Genomic DNA, 15,873 nt, shown 5'->3' with positions numbered 1-15,873 from the left:
TTTACACAATAGTATGTAACCGAATTTAGGGTTATTTCCCAGTTTTGTCCGTGCCAGAGAAACTTCCCAAAGCTAAAGCAAGGACACCAAACATTTTCTTTGGATTTTGGATAGGACTTCACTAGTGCTGTTGCAGAGGAAAAAGCCTTAAAGAGCTGCTCTTCATATAGACAGCTTCCTTCAGCTTTTTGTATCATAACAGTGGCAGGACCTACAGGAACTTCTATTATTTTTTATTAATTTTATAGGCATACTCACAGCAGGTAGTGCAAAGAAAGAAATGCCAAGTAGAGCAAATCCTGCAGAAAGCAACCTTCCAAGCCACGTAAGAGGAGTTTTGTCTCCATAGCCAATGGTTGTCAATGTGATCTAAAAAGAAATGAATGAACAACATGGTTTACCAGAAGTCACTGACAGATTAGTTGCAGATTATTTACATTGCATGAAGAGGCATTTCCACTAATTAATCCAAGACATCTGAAACATATAGCTGTTTCTAAAAAAATCAACGTAAATATACTAACATTGACACTTTTCTGTGAAAACATAATGTTGTTTATGACTAAATAAAACTGAGATAAATAATAAATGTGAGAAAAACACCTAAATAAACAATAAGTTTAAAAATTATGAAAAATTACCTTGATCTCAAATTTGAGGCAAATGGTAGGAAATTATATAAGTTGGGAAGAAAAAAAGTGTTCTTTTCCATAGATGTGAAGGTGTTTCACCTGTGTTCTGCAGGGAAATATAACTATATGTATTCATCTAACTAAACAAATATTAATTGCATGGACTGGAATTTATACTGGAAAAATAAAGGAGGGAAGAAGTTGATGCTTGCAGATGATATGAAGTCAAAAGGAATCGCAAGAAGCAGCTGCATTTTCTGCAAACCCATCAGTACGATTTGAAGTGAATTACCTTCTGAAACACAAAAAACACTAATGAAAAGCTGGGAGGGGCTTTAAGTGAAGTTTCTGGTCCTTTCCCCTGATGGGCTCAGGTACACCTATGTCACATACGAAGGTCCAAAGGTTACTGTGCAGCAGCAGAGGTGCAGAGGTACCTCGGGCTCTTGGACCCTGTCAGCACAGACCTGCCTGTGGACAGGTCCAAGAGGAAGGGGAGGCAAGTTTCATTGACCATTGGCCATGAGCAATGTGAGATAATGGTGCATGGTGGGGCTCGCTGAGCGCATCCTGAAGGCAAAAGATGAGTCTGAGAGCTTTCCCTGACCCAAGGAATTGCCCTCCAGGCTACCTGCAGCCCAGGAAGCGCAGCAGTCCCACGCCTGGGGGCTGGACTGGCAGGAGAGCCGTGTCTGCGTGCTTTCCCAGAGCTGAGACCCACGCAGCTGGCCGGTGTGGGCGGCTGGAGCAGCGTGGGCAGAGCGGAGGGCTCCCGAGGGCCGGCCGGGAGGCTGCGGGGCGCGTGCTCCGGCAGCGGCACACGATGTGAAAGGACAAAGATAGACAACAGCAGGCTGAGTGCCAAGGACTCCGGGGCCTGTTATTAGGGAGAACATGTGCATGGGGAATTATTTTACATCGTGTACCAAATGTGGGCAAGTTCAGGCTTAGCAAATATTCTGGCAGCAACGGATTCTTCAGGAAATTGCCTTCTAGAGACATTATTTTGCTTCCAGCTTCCTCAAAGTTCATTCCTAGGCAAGACGGCCAAAACAATTCTATTTAATGTCAGGGTCACCACGGGACAAAAGAAGGAAAGTCTTTTGGAAGTAATTAGATTTCAACTGTTTAGGAGGCTGTAGATAGTAAACAGTGCTTTTAATTGCTCCCATTGTTGGGAACAAGCTGCGGGTGTAATTTACCCTGAGAAAGCCACAGGGACTGAGAAAGAGAGATGAATTCAGGCTGCAGCTGAAATTTCAAGTGGTTATCAAGTCTCAAGTTTTGTAACACTAGCCTGGTCACAGACACACCACCTTGCCTGCCTATCAGGTCTCACTCTTCCTTGCTCCTCTTCACTTCCCTGCCTCATCTTCTCTTCTGAGCCTTTTCTGGACTCTGGCAAGCCAATGCCACCCAGGAAGGGACAGAAAATTATCCACATTTCTGCGTGGTTTGCTTCTGCTGCTTTGGTCCATTGTATCTGCTCACAGACGTGCCTAACAAGCTCCAGAGCCTGCGCAAGGCAGCAAGAGACTGAGATGGAGTAAGAAGGAGGAAGGAACATGAGAATGAAACTCTCTCTTTTCTGGCAGAGATGACCTGGTGCAGCCATGGTCTTGGCCGGGCAGGCGGGATTGATTTGTTTGCTGAAGAAGATAATCACAGCTCTTTACATCAGAGGGCAACTGCAGAACAGTTTGAGGCTATTAAGAGCCCAAGAGGAATGAAACACTTGAACAAATGAATCCCTGAATAAAAGTTCCTCAAAATTTGTTTCCAGGCCAGTTATTGAAAAGCAGTTTGGAGCTCTGGAATGAGCCCGCTTTCTTGGCTTCCTTCCAGCTCCCTATCTCTGCCAGTCTCTGGAAAGTACAGAGATATCTCCTGCCTGGGCTGATGAGAGGGAAACAGAACCAAGAGTCATCTGCATATTAATGATATTGCCACCGAACTGTATTCCAGAGAAGTCGGAGATAAACTTGAACCTTTGGGACCTGACATCTGAGAGCGATCCAAAACTGGGAGCAGTCACACAGAGTGTAACTCTGGAATTTCTCCAAAGAAAATAACAAGACCCTATTAAGCCTTTCCCTCAATTCTTCTAGGTACTAAGGACTTAACGGTATCAGTCTGTGATTAAGAATATCAGTGGCTTCTTTCTCACTTTGAGCTATTTTATCTCAGGATGGTCTTTACAGGAGTGTATAGGTGTCAGCACCATGCTGTACTGTCTTACTCAACTCTGAGAAAAGGGGTTTGATCTTCATTTTATACTACTCTCACCACACAACTAAGAAAATGTTTTCTGGACAACTTCAGAGTTGAGTTTGGGAATAATCCACTGCATCTTTGTAAGTACTGCTAGTGAATGACTAAACCATGGGCCAGGCCTTGACTGGCATAATCCTGAGATTAAATTAACTGAGCAGGGTGTGGAAAACTATTGGATGTGAAAACATGACAATATAAGAAATTTCTAGAATCACTGATAATTATACAAGAAGCAGACAGAAGTTACAGCTGGCACTGTGTGAGTAGGAGAGAAGTGGCCAAAGTTCAAAGATAGCACATTCTATCCTCAATTGTAGGACTTGGACTTGTCTGAAAAAAAAAAGTCTAGTACCAGCAGAGTTGTACTAGGGCATCTGAACAGGGACACCCATGGGAGAGGCAGCAGACTGTCCAGCAGATCTGATGGTACTGTTTGCCTATGTCTTAGCAGCTGAATCCCACTCCTGCATGGCTAAAGGAGCTACCCAAGTCCTGTCCTTTACACCACATGCAAACCACTCCATTTTGGTTACTTCTAGAAATGAAGGGTCTGGACAGACTAGCCAAAGTAGGCAGTCTCATCTGGCCAGGCTCAAAACTCACAATGATGATAGAACATCTGTTATCTCATTGCTGGAGCTAATAAATATGCTAATACAAATGAGGTAATGTAATAATGAATGTGATGATATAACTTAGATGACTTCAATTAGATGAGATAGGACTCAGGAGGCCATTCTCTACTCTAATATTTCTTTCTGATGTTATTTTATGTTCTCCTAGCAGTACTTACCTTTTGAATTGTTACCTGACATCACTTAACTGAAAAAATTATAGTTTGCTCATGCTATCATTACATAAAATGGGAAAAAATTTCATAAATGTTAACTTATTTGAGATAGTCATGGTGCCAATGTAATTCATTGTAATATGTTTTGTTCACTAGCAGGTCACTGTGGAGTGCCAGAGCCATTCTGTATTCAACTGTAACTATTGGGTACTACTAGAAAATTAAGAGTTCTTAAGAGAAATTCTGTCAAATGTGTAAGAGGGACAGAAACTTCAGCTGCATTACATTTGCAGCTAACGCTAATTAATGTACAAACTAAATGTCACTGTAAGTATCCACAGTTCTAGTTAACATCACTATATCTCAGAAAACCATGTATGGTTTGGTTTTGAAGTAGTTTGTTTTTTTAAATGACCTTTTGTTCCCATATGGTTTTATTATTTTCTTCTGCTAAATGAATTTATCTTCTCTACCAAAGCAAATTCTGAACTTGAGCTCTTCATAAAACACTCACCATCGTGAGCTGTTGTGTTAGGCAACACTGTGGAGACCCCAGCCACAAGAATATTCACAATAGCAATATTAACATGATGATTCAATAGCAGGTTGCACAGTACAGCATGAAATTGCAAATACAGTGGAGTATTCATATGTAAATTTGGATGCCATATCCTGCCTTTCATTTCTGTATGTAAATATGGGTTTCAGAAACGGAATCAGTGAAATAACCATGGCAGTGTATGGTCCTCAAGTAATCTGAATTAATGAATGGGTTAATTGCAGCATGCTAGTGCTGCTCCTGTAAGGAGAAGCATAAGTGCCTCTAAAAGATCGAAATTTAGGGTAACTGTTCATGCCTGACTTTGATGCAGCCTTTTCTTTCTTGTACCTCTGCCATGACAAGGTTCAGTCCAGAGTTTGGTACATAATCTGTGGCTTAAGTCAGAACAACTTTTGCAAAAATACAAATCAATGAGACTAAGCATTGATTCTTCCCTAAAATGCCATACAGTCTGTCCTTTTCAAAAATCTGCATGTGGGTTACTCTGGCAGTAAAAACAACCATGACTAAGAAGCACATTATGCATTTCCCACATTCTGTTTTACATATTGGAAAAAAAATTACTATTATTAAAATGGCAAAGACATCAGGTAAGGGGGAACATGGATTTCTAGTAACTTTGTGCACTTGCTTAAGTGCATTAAAAACTTAAATGTATTAATGTCATACACTGGGGAAAGAAGAAAATACATAGAAATATACAATATATATTGTTTTCAGGTTTTTAAATAAACTTTCTTGTTTTTCCTGCTGAAATCTAGGTGAGATTCCTGATTTTCTCAGTTGCACTACTTATATAACCTCTGAGTCATGCACTTTCACTTCATAGTGTACAAAATATATTAAGCACCACTTTATACAATGATTATTTCCTAGCGGGGTTTTTCCTTAAAAAATTGCAGTCAGCAGGTAGTGGAGAAGCAAATTCTAAAATAAAGGTCTTGTTCCTGCTGCTAGAGCTGCTCAAGGAGAAGGATCTGGATCTAACACGAGCCTCAGCCAGATGCCAGAGTGGAGCTCTGAGTTTGCTGGGACTTTCTCATTCCCTGTGCATACATTTCCCCATTCCAGCTGGCAGCTGAGTACAACCCTCTGCTCAGCCCCTCTCCCTGCCTGTGCAGGGCCAAGGCACACAGGGCCTTGCAGAGAGGTAGAGGCTGTTTCCTGGGAAATCAAATGTCTGGAAAGATCCATTCCCAAGAACATGCACAGCCACAGGAGGGTGTCTTGCAGCACCACATCCCCACTGCCTCCCTAAAGGGGCAATGGTGTTTGCAGGCTGCCAGAGCTGGGCACCCATCAGTGAGGACATCAGCAGCCAATGCCAGATGCTTCACAACCTTATCAATACAGGAAGGTAAGAAAGCTTTAAGGCAAACTCAGAACTCAGCTTTTGAAGAAATGGGAAACAAAATAAACTGCAGTGATGCAACTGAATGCAGAACATTGTCTCGTGACTTTAGCCAATATGAATTTTACGTGTGTTTGTACTACAGGATAAAATGTGCATTTTATCAGTGATCTGCTTTGATTGCTCTAAAGCAACAAGTTTCAGCAAAATATATTTCTGAATATTTGTAAATGTACACATAATATTTAGTAGGTCTGGCTTTTCCAAGCTCCCAATTTTGTGCAGTGATGGCATAGACATTTAGTCTCTAGGGAAGACATGCAACAAATGACTAGCCTTTAGATGAACAAATTTCAAATACACTATCACTAATAACAGTGAGTGACCATGACCTTAGCTCAAAATGCAGATGAAACTTCTTGCAAATATTTTCAATAATTTAAGACATTCTGGAAAGGGCTTTTGCACAGTCTCTGTGTGCATGCTCTGAGTCTGCAGATACTACTAAATCTAGATGAAATCCTGTCAGCAAAAGGTCTGATGTGAGAAAGCTTCATTTTTGTATCCCTCTGATAAGGGAAGGTGACAGAGGCTGGCTCAGGTCTCGCACTTATTCCGAGGAAACTAATGAGTGCTCTATGTTATTGTCAGCATTAATGATCTCCCAGGTATCATTTCACTACCCAGACACTGCAGAGCACACTGTGTGTGTTCTACTGCATCAGAAGGAAAAGAAAAGCAGTGTTATACTGCCTGACAATAACTGCCTTAGGCTTTGTTGGGGCAGATTTCTTAAACTGCTTAAGTAACTCTCACACAGTGGAGAAGACCGGATCACTATAGGACATTTTTAAGCAAAACCCCCTACACATTATGCCATTAAAAAAAAATAAAAATCAAAACTTCAAACTTAGGCCTGTTTTTGTTCATTGAAAGCCTAGTTTCTTTAACCATATTCATATAATCCTCCTTCAGAAAAGCAGTCAGGCATGTACTTAGATCCCACAGATTTCAACAAAGTAAAAACAATTGATTTGATAGTTACCCATGATCTCAAGTATACCTGTAAAAAATAACACTGCTCAACCAGAATTTACATACTTGTTCTTGGTCTTTGTCCTCAAGGTACAGAGGAAGACAAAACAACATTTTTAAAGGGCACTGATGATACTCATGCCAAAGCTGATGTAAAATTTTTCCCCTCTTTTTTCCTGACACTTTTTCCTCTTCCTGCACTGCCACTAAGAGTCCTCTGGTTTGTATCAAAACAGCTCTTTGTGGGGCCATATTGCAAACTATATTACTGAAAGGCTAAGGGTTAAAAAGTACAATGCTTTCTTGTCTTGAAGGTTTAGAGGTCTGGTTTGCAGCAGAAACACATTAACAGCTGTTCTGCAGGATGCACTGAAATAATCTGTCAATGTGCAAATGAATAGCTGAAGGAAGAAACTTCTCAGACCATTTCTTGTCAGTGAAAACAATTCACTGAACAGCACTCTAAGTTAAAATCCTCACTAGGTGAAACTCAAAGCAATTTAGCATACTGGTTAGAGAGTCCATGTTATTTTTCTGTACTTACTGTGCCCCACCAGAGAGCATCTGCATATGTGGAGAATTCGGTATTTGCATCTTTTTCCACCAAATAAACCAGGAAAGACGAAAAGATGAGTACTAAAAATCCTATGTACCAGGCTGTGATTAATTCCTAGATAAAAAAGAAAAGAGATCAATTCCCCTTTTATGGACTGAATAGAATGACATTTCAAGAAGACATCATGAAAATATCTACATAAATGCCTTTTTGGCATCTGTGCATTATGAGTCAAGTACTTCCCTATGGATGCAAATTTTCTCTGGAAGTGGACAAGATCTAGTCTTAAGGTTTGATGCTTCAGCAACGTCCCCAACATATAACAAATTACAGCTGCCCATCAAGGAAAACATTTTCAAGATCTCTAAAAACTGTCAGCATTAAACATGGCCTGGTGTATCTGTGTTAGTTCATATTACAATTGATGTTACTTTGGAAAATTTTGGGTATTCTGCTGAAAACTGATAAATGCTTATTTCCTTGGTCTCTTGTTGAATCCCATCAAGTGAAGATATCAACCAGACAAAATGAGTATCTGGGATTACATACCTTGCTATGTGCATAAACTACAGAACCTAATAATTTCCAAGTGCCTCCTCTTCGGTCCATGCGCACCATACGAAGGATCTGTAGGAAACGAAGACTTCTCAGTGCTGATGTTGCAAAAATGTTACCTTGAGTTTTTGCAGAAACAACTGCTATTGAAGCGATGAGAACAATGATGTCTGAAAGAAATACATTACAGAAAGCATTAATGTCCAAGTGTCAGTAAAAAGCACGCACATCTACATGAGCTGAATGAGAAGGACAAAAGAGAGACTCCTATAGTGGGTGGGAATCCAAAACACAGAGATTCCTGTTTGAAATAGGGATGTGAAATCAGAGCTGGTGTAAAAAACTACCTCGGGAGTCTCCAGGGTGAAAAGTGAGGGTGACAATTTTCAAAGCATATGGATAAAAGAAGCAGTCTTGAAGAAACTTCATGTAGGAGCTTTGAAACCTGATGTAGTAAACTGTACAAATCAGTTGATGGATTAGAACTTTTTCTCTTTATCTGTCTTTCCATAACAACTTTTCTGTCCAAAGAAAAAAGAAAACTAAGAAAAAAATGGGGCAGGCCCAGAGGTGAGAGTCTGGTAGAATCGGACTTATGAGCACAGTACTAATTTCCTGTGAGAACAGGCACTGTGTGTTTGAGGAATGTACTTTCTGGACACAACTGCCCTGATGTACCATTTCCTGGAAGGGAGGAAATACAGCACTGGGTACTCAGAAGCATTCCTTTAGCTGGGAGCCTGGAAAGCTAGTTGAAGTTCAGCAAGTGTTAGGATTTATTTCTTCAGGTCACAGATTCAAACAGTGAGTGACTTTGGTGTGCACAAACTAATCAGCCAGCTGCCCTTAGAGCCAGAACAGCATTTAAGGGGAGAGGAGGAGAAGCAGCAGAGTGATGGCACATGGATGCTGTGAGAAGGCATAATGTCCTTTTACAAGGATTGCGGTAGACATGTTGTTATGCATGGAGTAAAAAAACACAGAACAAGCTCTGTTCTTCCTCACCTCATGATTAATTCCCCGGCAAACTTTAAAAGCTTAAAGAGCCCTTCTAAGAAATACCCGATTTTAATCTTAGGGTTTTGCGGTGTTTGTATGTTTCTATGCAAGGATAATCTAAATCCGTGTTTGTTGGTGAATAATTGAAGGCAGGTTCTTGTTGATACCAGTTTTACTTCTTTTGTGTTGGGTAGAAACACACATCTTGTCCCTAGCATAGCTCCTACAAGAATGACCCAGAAAGTGATTCAATACAATTCCAAGGGTACAGACAATCTGTTTCTGTGGTTTAAGGATTGTCCTGATAAATTGTGGAACTTTTGACAGAAGAGGATAGAAATCTACGTAGGTTTAAAACCAGCTGGATGGTCTTAGGGGAGAAGATTTAATCCTGGGCTAATTAATACCAAAAGCCCACTTCTGGCTCAGAGTGTCTTCAAGTAGCAGATGCTGGGGGCTGAGAAACTCTTGTAGAGAAATATCACAGTGTGTTTGCCCTGCTTGTGCAATCCTCCCCGGCTCTTCAGGGCTGGCTGGTGTCGCTGTTTGACATCCTGTGCTGGCCTAGGCTGACCTTCTGCCTGTTTTATGCTCTGACATTTTAAAATGTCTTTGGCTACTACACAGGTGGATCATAGGTGATTATTACATAATTGGGTACCAAAAATGCTGGATTTGCTTCTGAATCCAGCAAGTTCAGAGATGAAGAAGAGCCAGAAGAGGACGTGGCGTCTTTGCACAGTAGAAATCTCAAGCTCACAACAACCAGATGCAGGAGGTCTGGGAAATAGGAAAACTGACTAAGAAAAGTTAAGGACATCACAAATTCTATCGGAGATCAGAAAAATAGATGGACTTGGATTTAGCTTCACATGAAGATATTTAAATTTAGGTGTCTAGAAGAAAGTTAAGGATATCACAAATTCTAACGGAGATCAGAAAAATAGATGGACTTGGATTTAGCTTCACATGAAGATATTTAAATTTAGGTGTCTACATGTGAAGCAGGTGTCTAAACTCCCCAAGCAGCACAAGGTAATCACGCCAGCTGAGAGAGGTGCAGCTAATCCTCAGGAAGGCTTCTGCTGGCTGCTCAGCTGCCTCACACTTTGGGCTTGGCACAAGGAAGGCTTAATTCAGCTGCCCAAATTTATTTGTCCAGCGCCATTTGAGATCCCTTAAGGTATCTGAGATATCCCCTAGATCTGGCAGCTATGTTCTTGGACCTGGAAAAGCTATACTCCTCAGGAGAAGTGACTGGGGAGTAGGGAATATCATGTAACAGGGGACAGGCACCCCTGTACTGTGCTGAACTAAACCCTAGATCCTGAGTGACTATAGTGCCAGCATAGACACGTAGCACACATGTACCCACCTAAAGCAAACTTCTTTCTATATTTAGTTGTGCTTATTTGGATCCAAGACTAACATAGAAGGTGCTGGAATGTCTTGAGCAATATGCACTGTGCTGAAAAAGCAGTGTCCCTGGTGACTGACACAGTGGCAGGGTGATCTTGTCATGTCCCAGTGACTCCAAGAGCAGTAGCAATGGAACAGCAGTTTTTTTTTAGTGGTGACTGGCTAGCAGCAAGTTAGAGATCATTAGAAGAGCAGTGTAAGTCCCTAAAAATCATTCTTAGAACTTAAAAAAGAATAAGGTCACCCAAAATATTGGGAATTATGCAGAAATTATTAAAATACTTATTGGGGGTTTTGGTCTCCCTCCACCACTTCTAATAGGACAATGTTTTTAAAAATTCAGTGACTTGCTCCTGCCCTTATTCCTACTTATTTCAGAGCCCTGACAGTTTTTTTTTTTTTTAATAATACAGAGTTTTGTGAAGGCCCCCCACTGCAAAAAATTCAAATTAATTGCCTTGCCAACAGAGTACAGCCTCTGCCCTGCACTGCCGGGAGCCCTCTGCCCCACTGAGGGTCTCTGGTCCCCTGTGAACATGAGAGATGAAGAAGCCAACAGTAGCACAGCTGTCTTTTCCATTTTTAAAAGCATTGGTCCAAAGGAGTTATCTACGTGCACATGCTCTTCTATCTGGAGGGCAGGGATGAGGTTCTCCCTAAAGGGAAAAAAGGAGGAGGAAAAAGGGAGAAGAAAATGCACTGGAACCTGTTTGAAAAACAGCTGAAGGGAAGAGAATCCTCCTAGCTGGTGGTGTTTTTTTCACACTTTGCTCTCTCATCTTCTTCACTCTTCACATGCTCAACTCCCACCAAAACCCTATCCCTAACTCTTCATCTGGAAATAGGGAAGGTAAGAATGCATCCATTGTCCTTCCTGGATGTGCTTCTCTAGCAGGTAGGGAAGGCAGGCAGGCACATTATTTCAGTGTAGTTTAACTTGTTAGGAACATGTGTAAGATAAATCAAAATAAACCCTTCTTGGAATGGAATCAGAGTCCTAAGAAAAGTTTGCAATAGTTGAAAGTTCCTTCTGAGTATGTTAAAACTGCTTGATTTTCTTATCTAAACATACCCTGGAAAAAGTGAAAAGTTAAATATATTATAATTTTGCTCTGTGCCATACTTTTATACAATATGCTTCAGGTGGCATTTGTCCTCTTTTAAATAAAGAGAGAAAAATATTATTCTGAACTTCCTTTTATATTCCATGTGAATGTACCTAAAGTCTCTGTGGTATTTCTGTATTTTAAGAAGGCTTGCCCAGACTTTTATTACTATTTTCCTCTTTATCTTTTAGAGGCAAAAGTAGGAAAACAGGTAGAATTAAATAGCAATATTTCAATTAATTTAATGGGCTCTCAATTTTCACTCTGAATCTTTCTGTAAAGCACCAGAAAAGATTCAGATGTGAGATTGAGTAATGGGCAGTATAATTCCAAACTTCTCTATAATAACTTACTAAAACAGTGAGGTTCCTAATGTACATTTACCCCTTTGTTTATTTTTTTCCTAAGCTAATGTATGATCTCCCAAAATATTAAGCCTCTCTTCAACCAAAAGCTATACTTTGATATTGTGCCATGTCCCTACACCTTGATATACCCTCAGGGCAATCTCTAAAGTTACAGAAAGAATGTCAGGATGATTTTTACAAGAACAGGCAATGATGGAAAAAGGGGGAATGGCCTTAAACTGAAAGAGGCTTAGGAATGGATGCTCCTTTCCCAGATGTGTTCAAGGCCAGGCTGTATGGAGCTTTGAGCAGCCTCGTCCAGTGGAAGGTGTCCCTGCCCATGGCAGGGGGCTGGAGCTAGATTTTGCTTCTCTCAACCCAAACTATTCTGTGATTCTATGATTATTGGGAAGTGTAATCAATGATAATCTCAAAAGAAGAATATGTTTATAGGAGCTTTGCCTGCTGCCTGCATTTAATGCTAATATGTTGAAACATCCTTTCCTCTAAATACGAATGATGCTTTGAGACAATACAGGTTAAATGAATCTTGTGATTTTTTTTCCTTTTATTTTATCTGAATAGAAAAATGAATAATATTTAATCATTTTTGGATCATCACTAGGTCATCAAAATAGTATTTGCTATAAGTTCACAGAAAACTCTCAGAGTTCACGCATTCTTATTAAGAATAGACAGGAAATGTCAATGGCTGTCAATTACTGTGTCTGCACCAGCTACAGATCAGTAAAGAGAGGCAACAGACCAGGACATGAGTAGGGCATATCTGCCCCCAAAACTGCAGAATTAAGCAGAAATCTCAAAAGGTTGTTTTATCTAGCCTGCAGCTGTATTAACTCACAAAGGAAATTAACTGGGCAATTGTATCACCAACCCTTAGGCTGTCCTTCTAAGGTCTAATTTTGAGCTAGAGTTATCATCCATGACCCAGAGAAAGGGACAGTTTGTAGTGGTCATTTCTGAATAGTTCTCAGGACAGTTCATTATCCTCAGTTTCAAAGTTAGTTTTGAAAAAACCCCAGCACTATGATTCTGTGGTGCTACAGAGACCCTGGGCTCCACTAAGGGCACGAGCCAGCTTTGACATCAGCTCCCTCTCCTTACCATGGCCCAGGTCAGGCACGCCTATGGCAGCTCAGAGAACAATTATTCTCACTTGCTGAGGAGTTTAAATAGGTTTTAATTGAGATTTGGGGCAATCAATACATAGTAACAGCTTTCTATTCTGAGTCACTAAGTGGTGGTAGGGAGGAATGACCAGCATTTTGGTTTTTCTAATATCTCTTTGGATATCAGTCCTCCCAGTCCTTATTGCTATTCTCAGAACTCTCTTCAATTTGTCTTCAATAATCTCTACAGCTGGCTGGCCACAACCAAAGGGTATCATCTAATCAATGTAGAAATGTACTTTGAAGTTTAACCAGACACTAAAGCACAAAGTTAACACAACACATATTCCAGACCACTGTACTTGAGCACATCACACTACAGAAATATGATAAAAAAGGATACATTCAATGGGCTTTATTCTAAACTCATATAAATTGGCAATTCAAAGCAGTTTAAGATAAAGCCTGATGACTGACACTGGACTTTGGCCATACATCAGTACCTGAATATAAATTTGCACTTTTTCAGATTCCTAAAAGAAAAAGTCTTTTTACACAAACTTGACTGTTGGAGCAGCAGCCATTTTGCTGAGCCTAGTAAAATATTGGGCATTGTTGTACTTCATGCTTCTGTGGGCTAGAAAAAAAAATAACCAAAACCAAAAACAACAAGAAGAAAAGACATTAATAAAGTTTAAGGCTCTGAATACCCTAATAGAGCAGTATGCAGTCAGGGACAGAACTGGATCACTATTTCTTGAGCACTTGTTCAGAATGGTCAGAGGGCAGAAAAGGTTATTAACTGGCTGGAAAACTGCTGTTATCTTGAAAAAAGGGATTAACTACTTCCCTCTACCAGCTCAGGAGGGCAAAGAATAGAAAACATGAATAGAATATGCTGCAACATTTATATTAAAAAGAGGTAAATGTAATGTTTTTACCAGGTGGATGTAAATGTAACCTTACTATAAAATCAGTGGGATATTTCACGTATTTGTGACAGAAAAATTTGGTCAAATATGGGCTGAACTTACAGTGATCTTGCATAAGTATTTATCCCAGAAACCAAGAATTTTTAATATATTTACCTGCAATTATATCTCTGAACAGAGAGATGAATAATATTGCCATATTTAGAAAGATGACGTGTGTGATCATGTTTTGTAAATTATCTCATTGGGAGAAGAACTATTTATCAGCAAAGTAAAAGTCAGTATTTGCATGATTGCCAGAATCTGAAAACTGGCTTTTTAGAGACTACTCTGGAGACATGCAGACTTTTGAGGTCACCTGAATTCACCCTCAAATGATATTCTCAAGCATTATTTTCTGCCCATAATCACCCCCCTCGAAAAAGCAATTTAATAGCACTCATTGAATTATATCACCTGAAGATCTCTAACGTGATTTGGGCAAGGCAGGAAGTTGAGTTCTGTACCTCCCACAAGAAACTGAGCAGATTTACACCTACAAGGCCTCAGTTTTACAGAGAAAAAAAGCCTGAACACCACCAGCAACAACAAAACCCCCCCAAAGCAATATGAGATAATCTGGGTTGTGCATATTCTAAAAATAATGATGCTCAGGATCTAGGGTCCTGGCAAAGTTTGCTTTCAGCTCTGTCTGAATATAGCTTTTCTTTCTGGTCAGGGATCAGATCTCTGCTCAGATGCCAGACAGGTTACGATTAATCGTCACCTACTAGTAAAAGTAATTGGCAGGATATCTTCAGGAAATTCTTGGGATGGATGATGATGTTTGATTTTTGCAGATGTTGTTGTCACTCCAGCCAAAAGGTCTTTGTGTTTTCAAATACATAACACCATCTGGATGGAAATCATCTTAATTGTCATTGCAGGCAAAACAAGTTGGTGATTTTGCTTCCTTTTTTAATCTTTTTGCAAGATGCAAAACAACATGGTATTTTTAGAAGTAGGAAAGTGAGCTGGTATTGCCTATCAAGATAATTCACAGAGATAAACACAGATGAGTGTGAAAATTGACTTTTATTGCTGTTGAAAAACAGGAAGATAGTAATGTACTGTAGTGGCACATACAAGAGAAAGAAGTTCTACACAAATCTGTACTACTGCCTAGGCACTGAAGTGGAATTAAAAAAAAATCCAGAGGTTAATGCTTCTTCTCTGCTGATTTTTTTTTTCTAATAGTGGAAAATGGCTACATTAGTCACTGCCTTCCATTTTGAGGAGTCCACTAAAACTGATCTGTGCATAGAAACTTGGATTTTTCTTATCATCAGCTAAGCAATACCCCGGTGAAGAAATGAAATAGATGAATCACCTTGGACCCTTCTTTCCCTTTATCGTTTTTATTTGCAATATATTGGAATCATCTGAGTAGCAAACTATTTTAATGTGAAATGAAAGTAACCTCCTGGAAATACAGACAACCTCTTTCTGGAATAATAAATGTTATTTTTATATAATAAAGTGGGTCTACTTAGAAAAACAGCTCATCAATATGTAAAGATATCTTTTCTGGCAGAGAGAGAACTGGAAACAAGTCAAAGATAATTCTTAGGAAAGCAAATCAAATACAACTAAAGTTAACTTGGTACTCCGAACAATTTCTGAACCAGAAAGAAAGGAGTATTTTTAATAAGGCAATACTGCATAGTTTTTAGATGTAAAAACTAAATATTTCCTTTTTAAATTGTGGAATAATGAAGATGAGCAAGATTTTCCTTTTGGCATTTAAAAAAATTTTATAATGAAATCCTAATTCCATGCCCAATAATGGATCAACCAATGCTGCTCACTACTGTTTCAGTGTATTAGAAGTATATGTACCTTGTTCCTGTGTAAAAGTAGCATATAGTCGGACCATGATGGCAAATACATCCAAATAATGTCATTTTACCTTCTGCTGTAGGCAGCCAAAATACTTCTCCATGGCATGAGAACCACAGTAGCTCAACAAGTACTGAATTTTAAGCTGTAGCCGTGGTTGCCATATTTTATTTAGTCCAGATAAGAATAACAACATTCATGGGAACATTTCACCTGCCTTTGTACTGTTTGCAATTATTGTTCATGGCCCTGTGGAGTAGAAAATCTTTCTATGGACTGAATAAGTCCTCAACAGACATTTTCATGC

At 39.7% G+C, this 15,873-nt stretch overlaps 1 protein-coding gene across 5 annotated transcripts in view; it reads right to left on the bottom strand.

Annotated features, from left to right (window-relative positions):
• KCNQ5 (potassium voltage-gated channel subfamily Q member 5) overlaps window positions 1–15,873 on the bottom strand; it is a gene marked incomplete at both ends in the record, with an annotated part of 274,706 nt that overhangs the window by 38,093 nt on the left and 220,740 nt on the right. For all 5 annotated transcript variants that reach the window (XM_084203207.1, XM_084203203.1, XM_084203206.1 and 2 more), the window contains 3 exons: window positions 259–369; window positions 7,189–7,314; window positions 7,750–7,925. In XM_084203207.1, the coding sequence (XP_084059333.1) occupies window positions 259–369; window positions 7,189–7,314; window positions 7,750–7,925 (413 nt within the window). The remainder of the gene's footprint in view (window positions 1–258; window positions 370–7,188; window positions 7,315–7,749; window positions 7,926–15,873) is intronic.

Source organism: Fringilla coelebs (assembly GCF_963513975.1).
Source record: "Fringilla coelebs genome assembly, chromosome: 3".
In the NCBI taxonomy this organism is placed as follows: Eukaryota; Metazoa; Chordata; class Aves; order Passeriformes; family Fringillidae; genus Fringilla; species Fringilla coelebs.
This window is presented reverse-complemented; position numbering and strand designations above follow the sequence as displayed.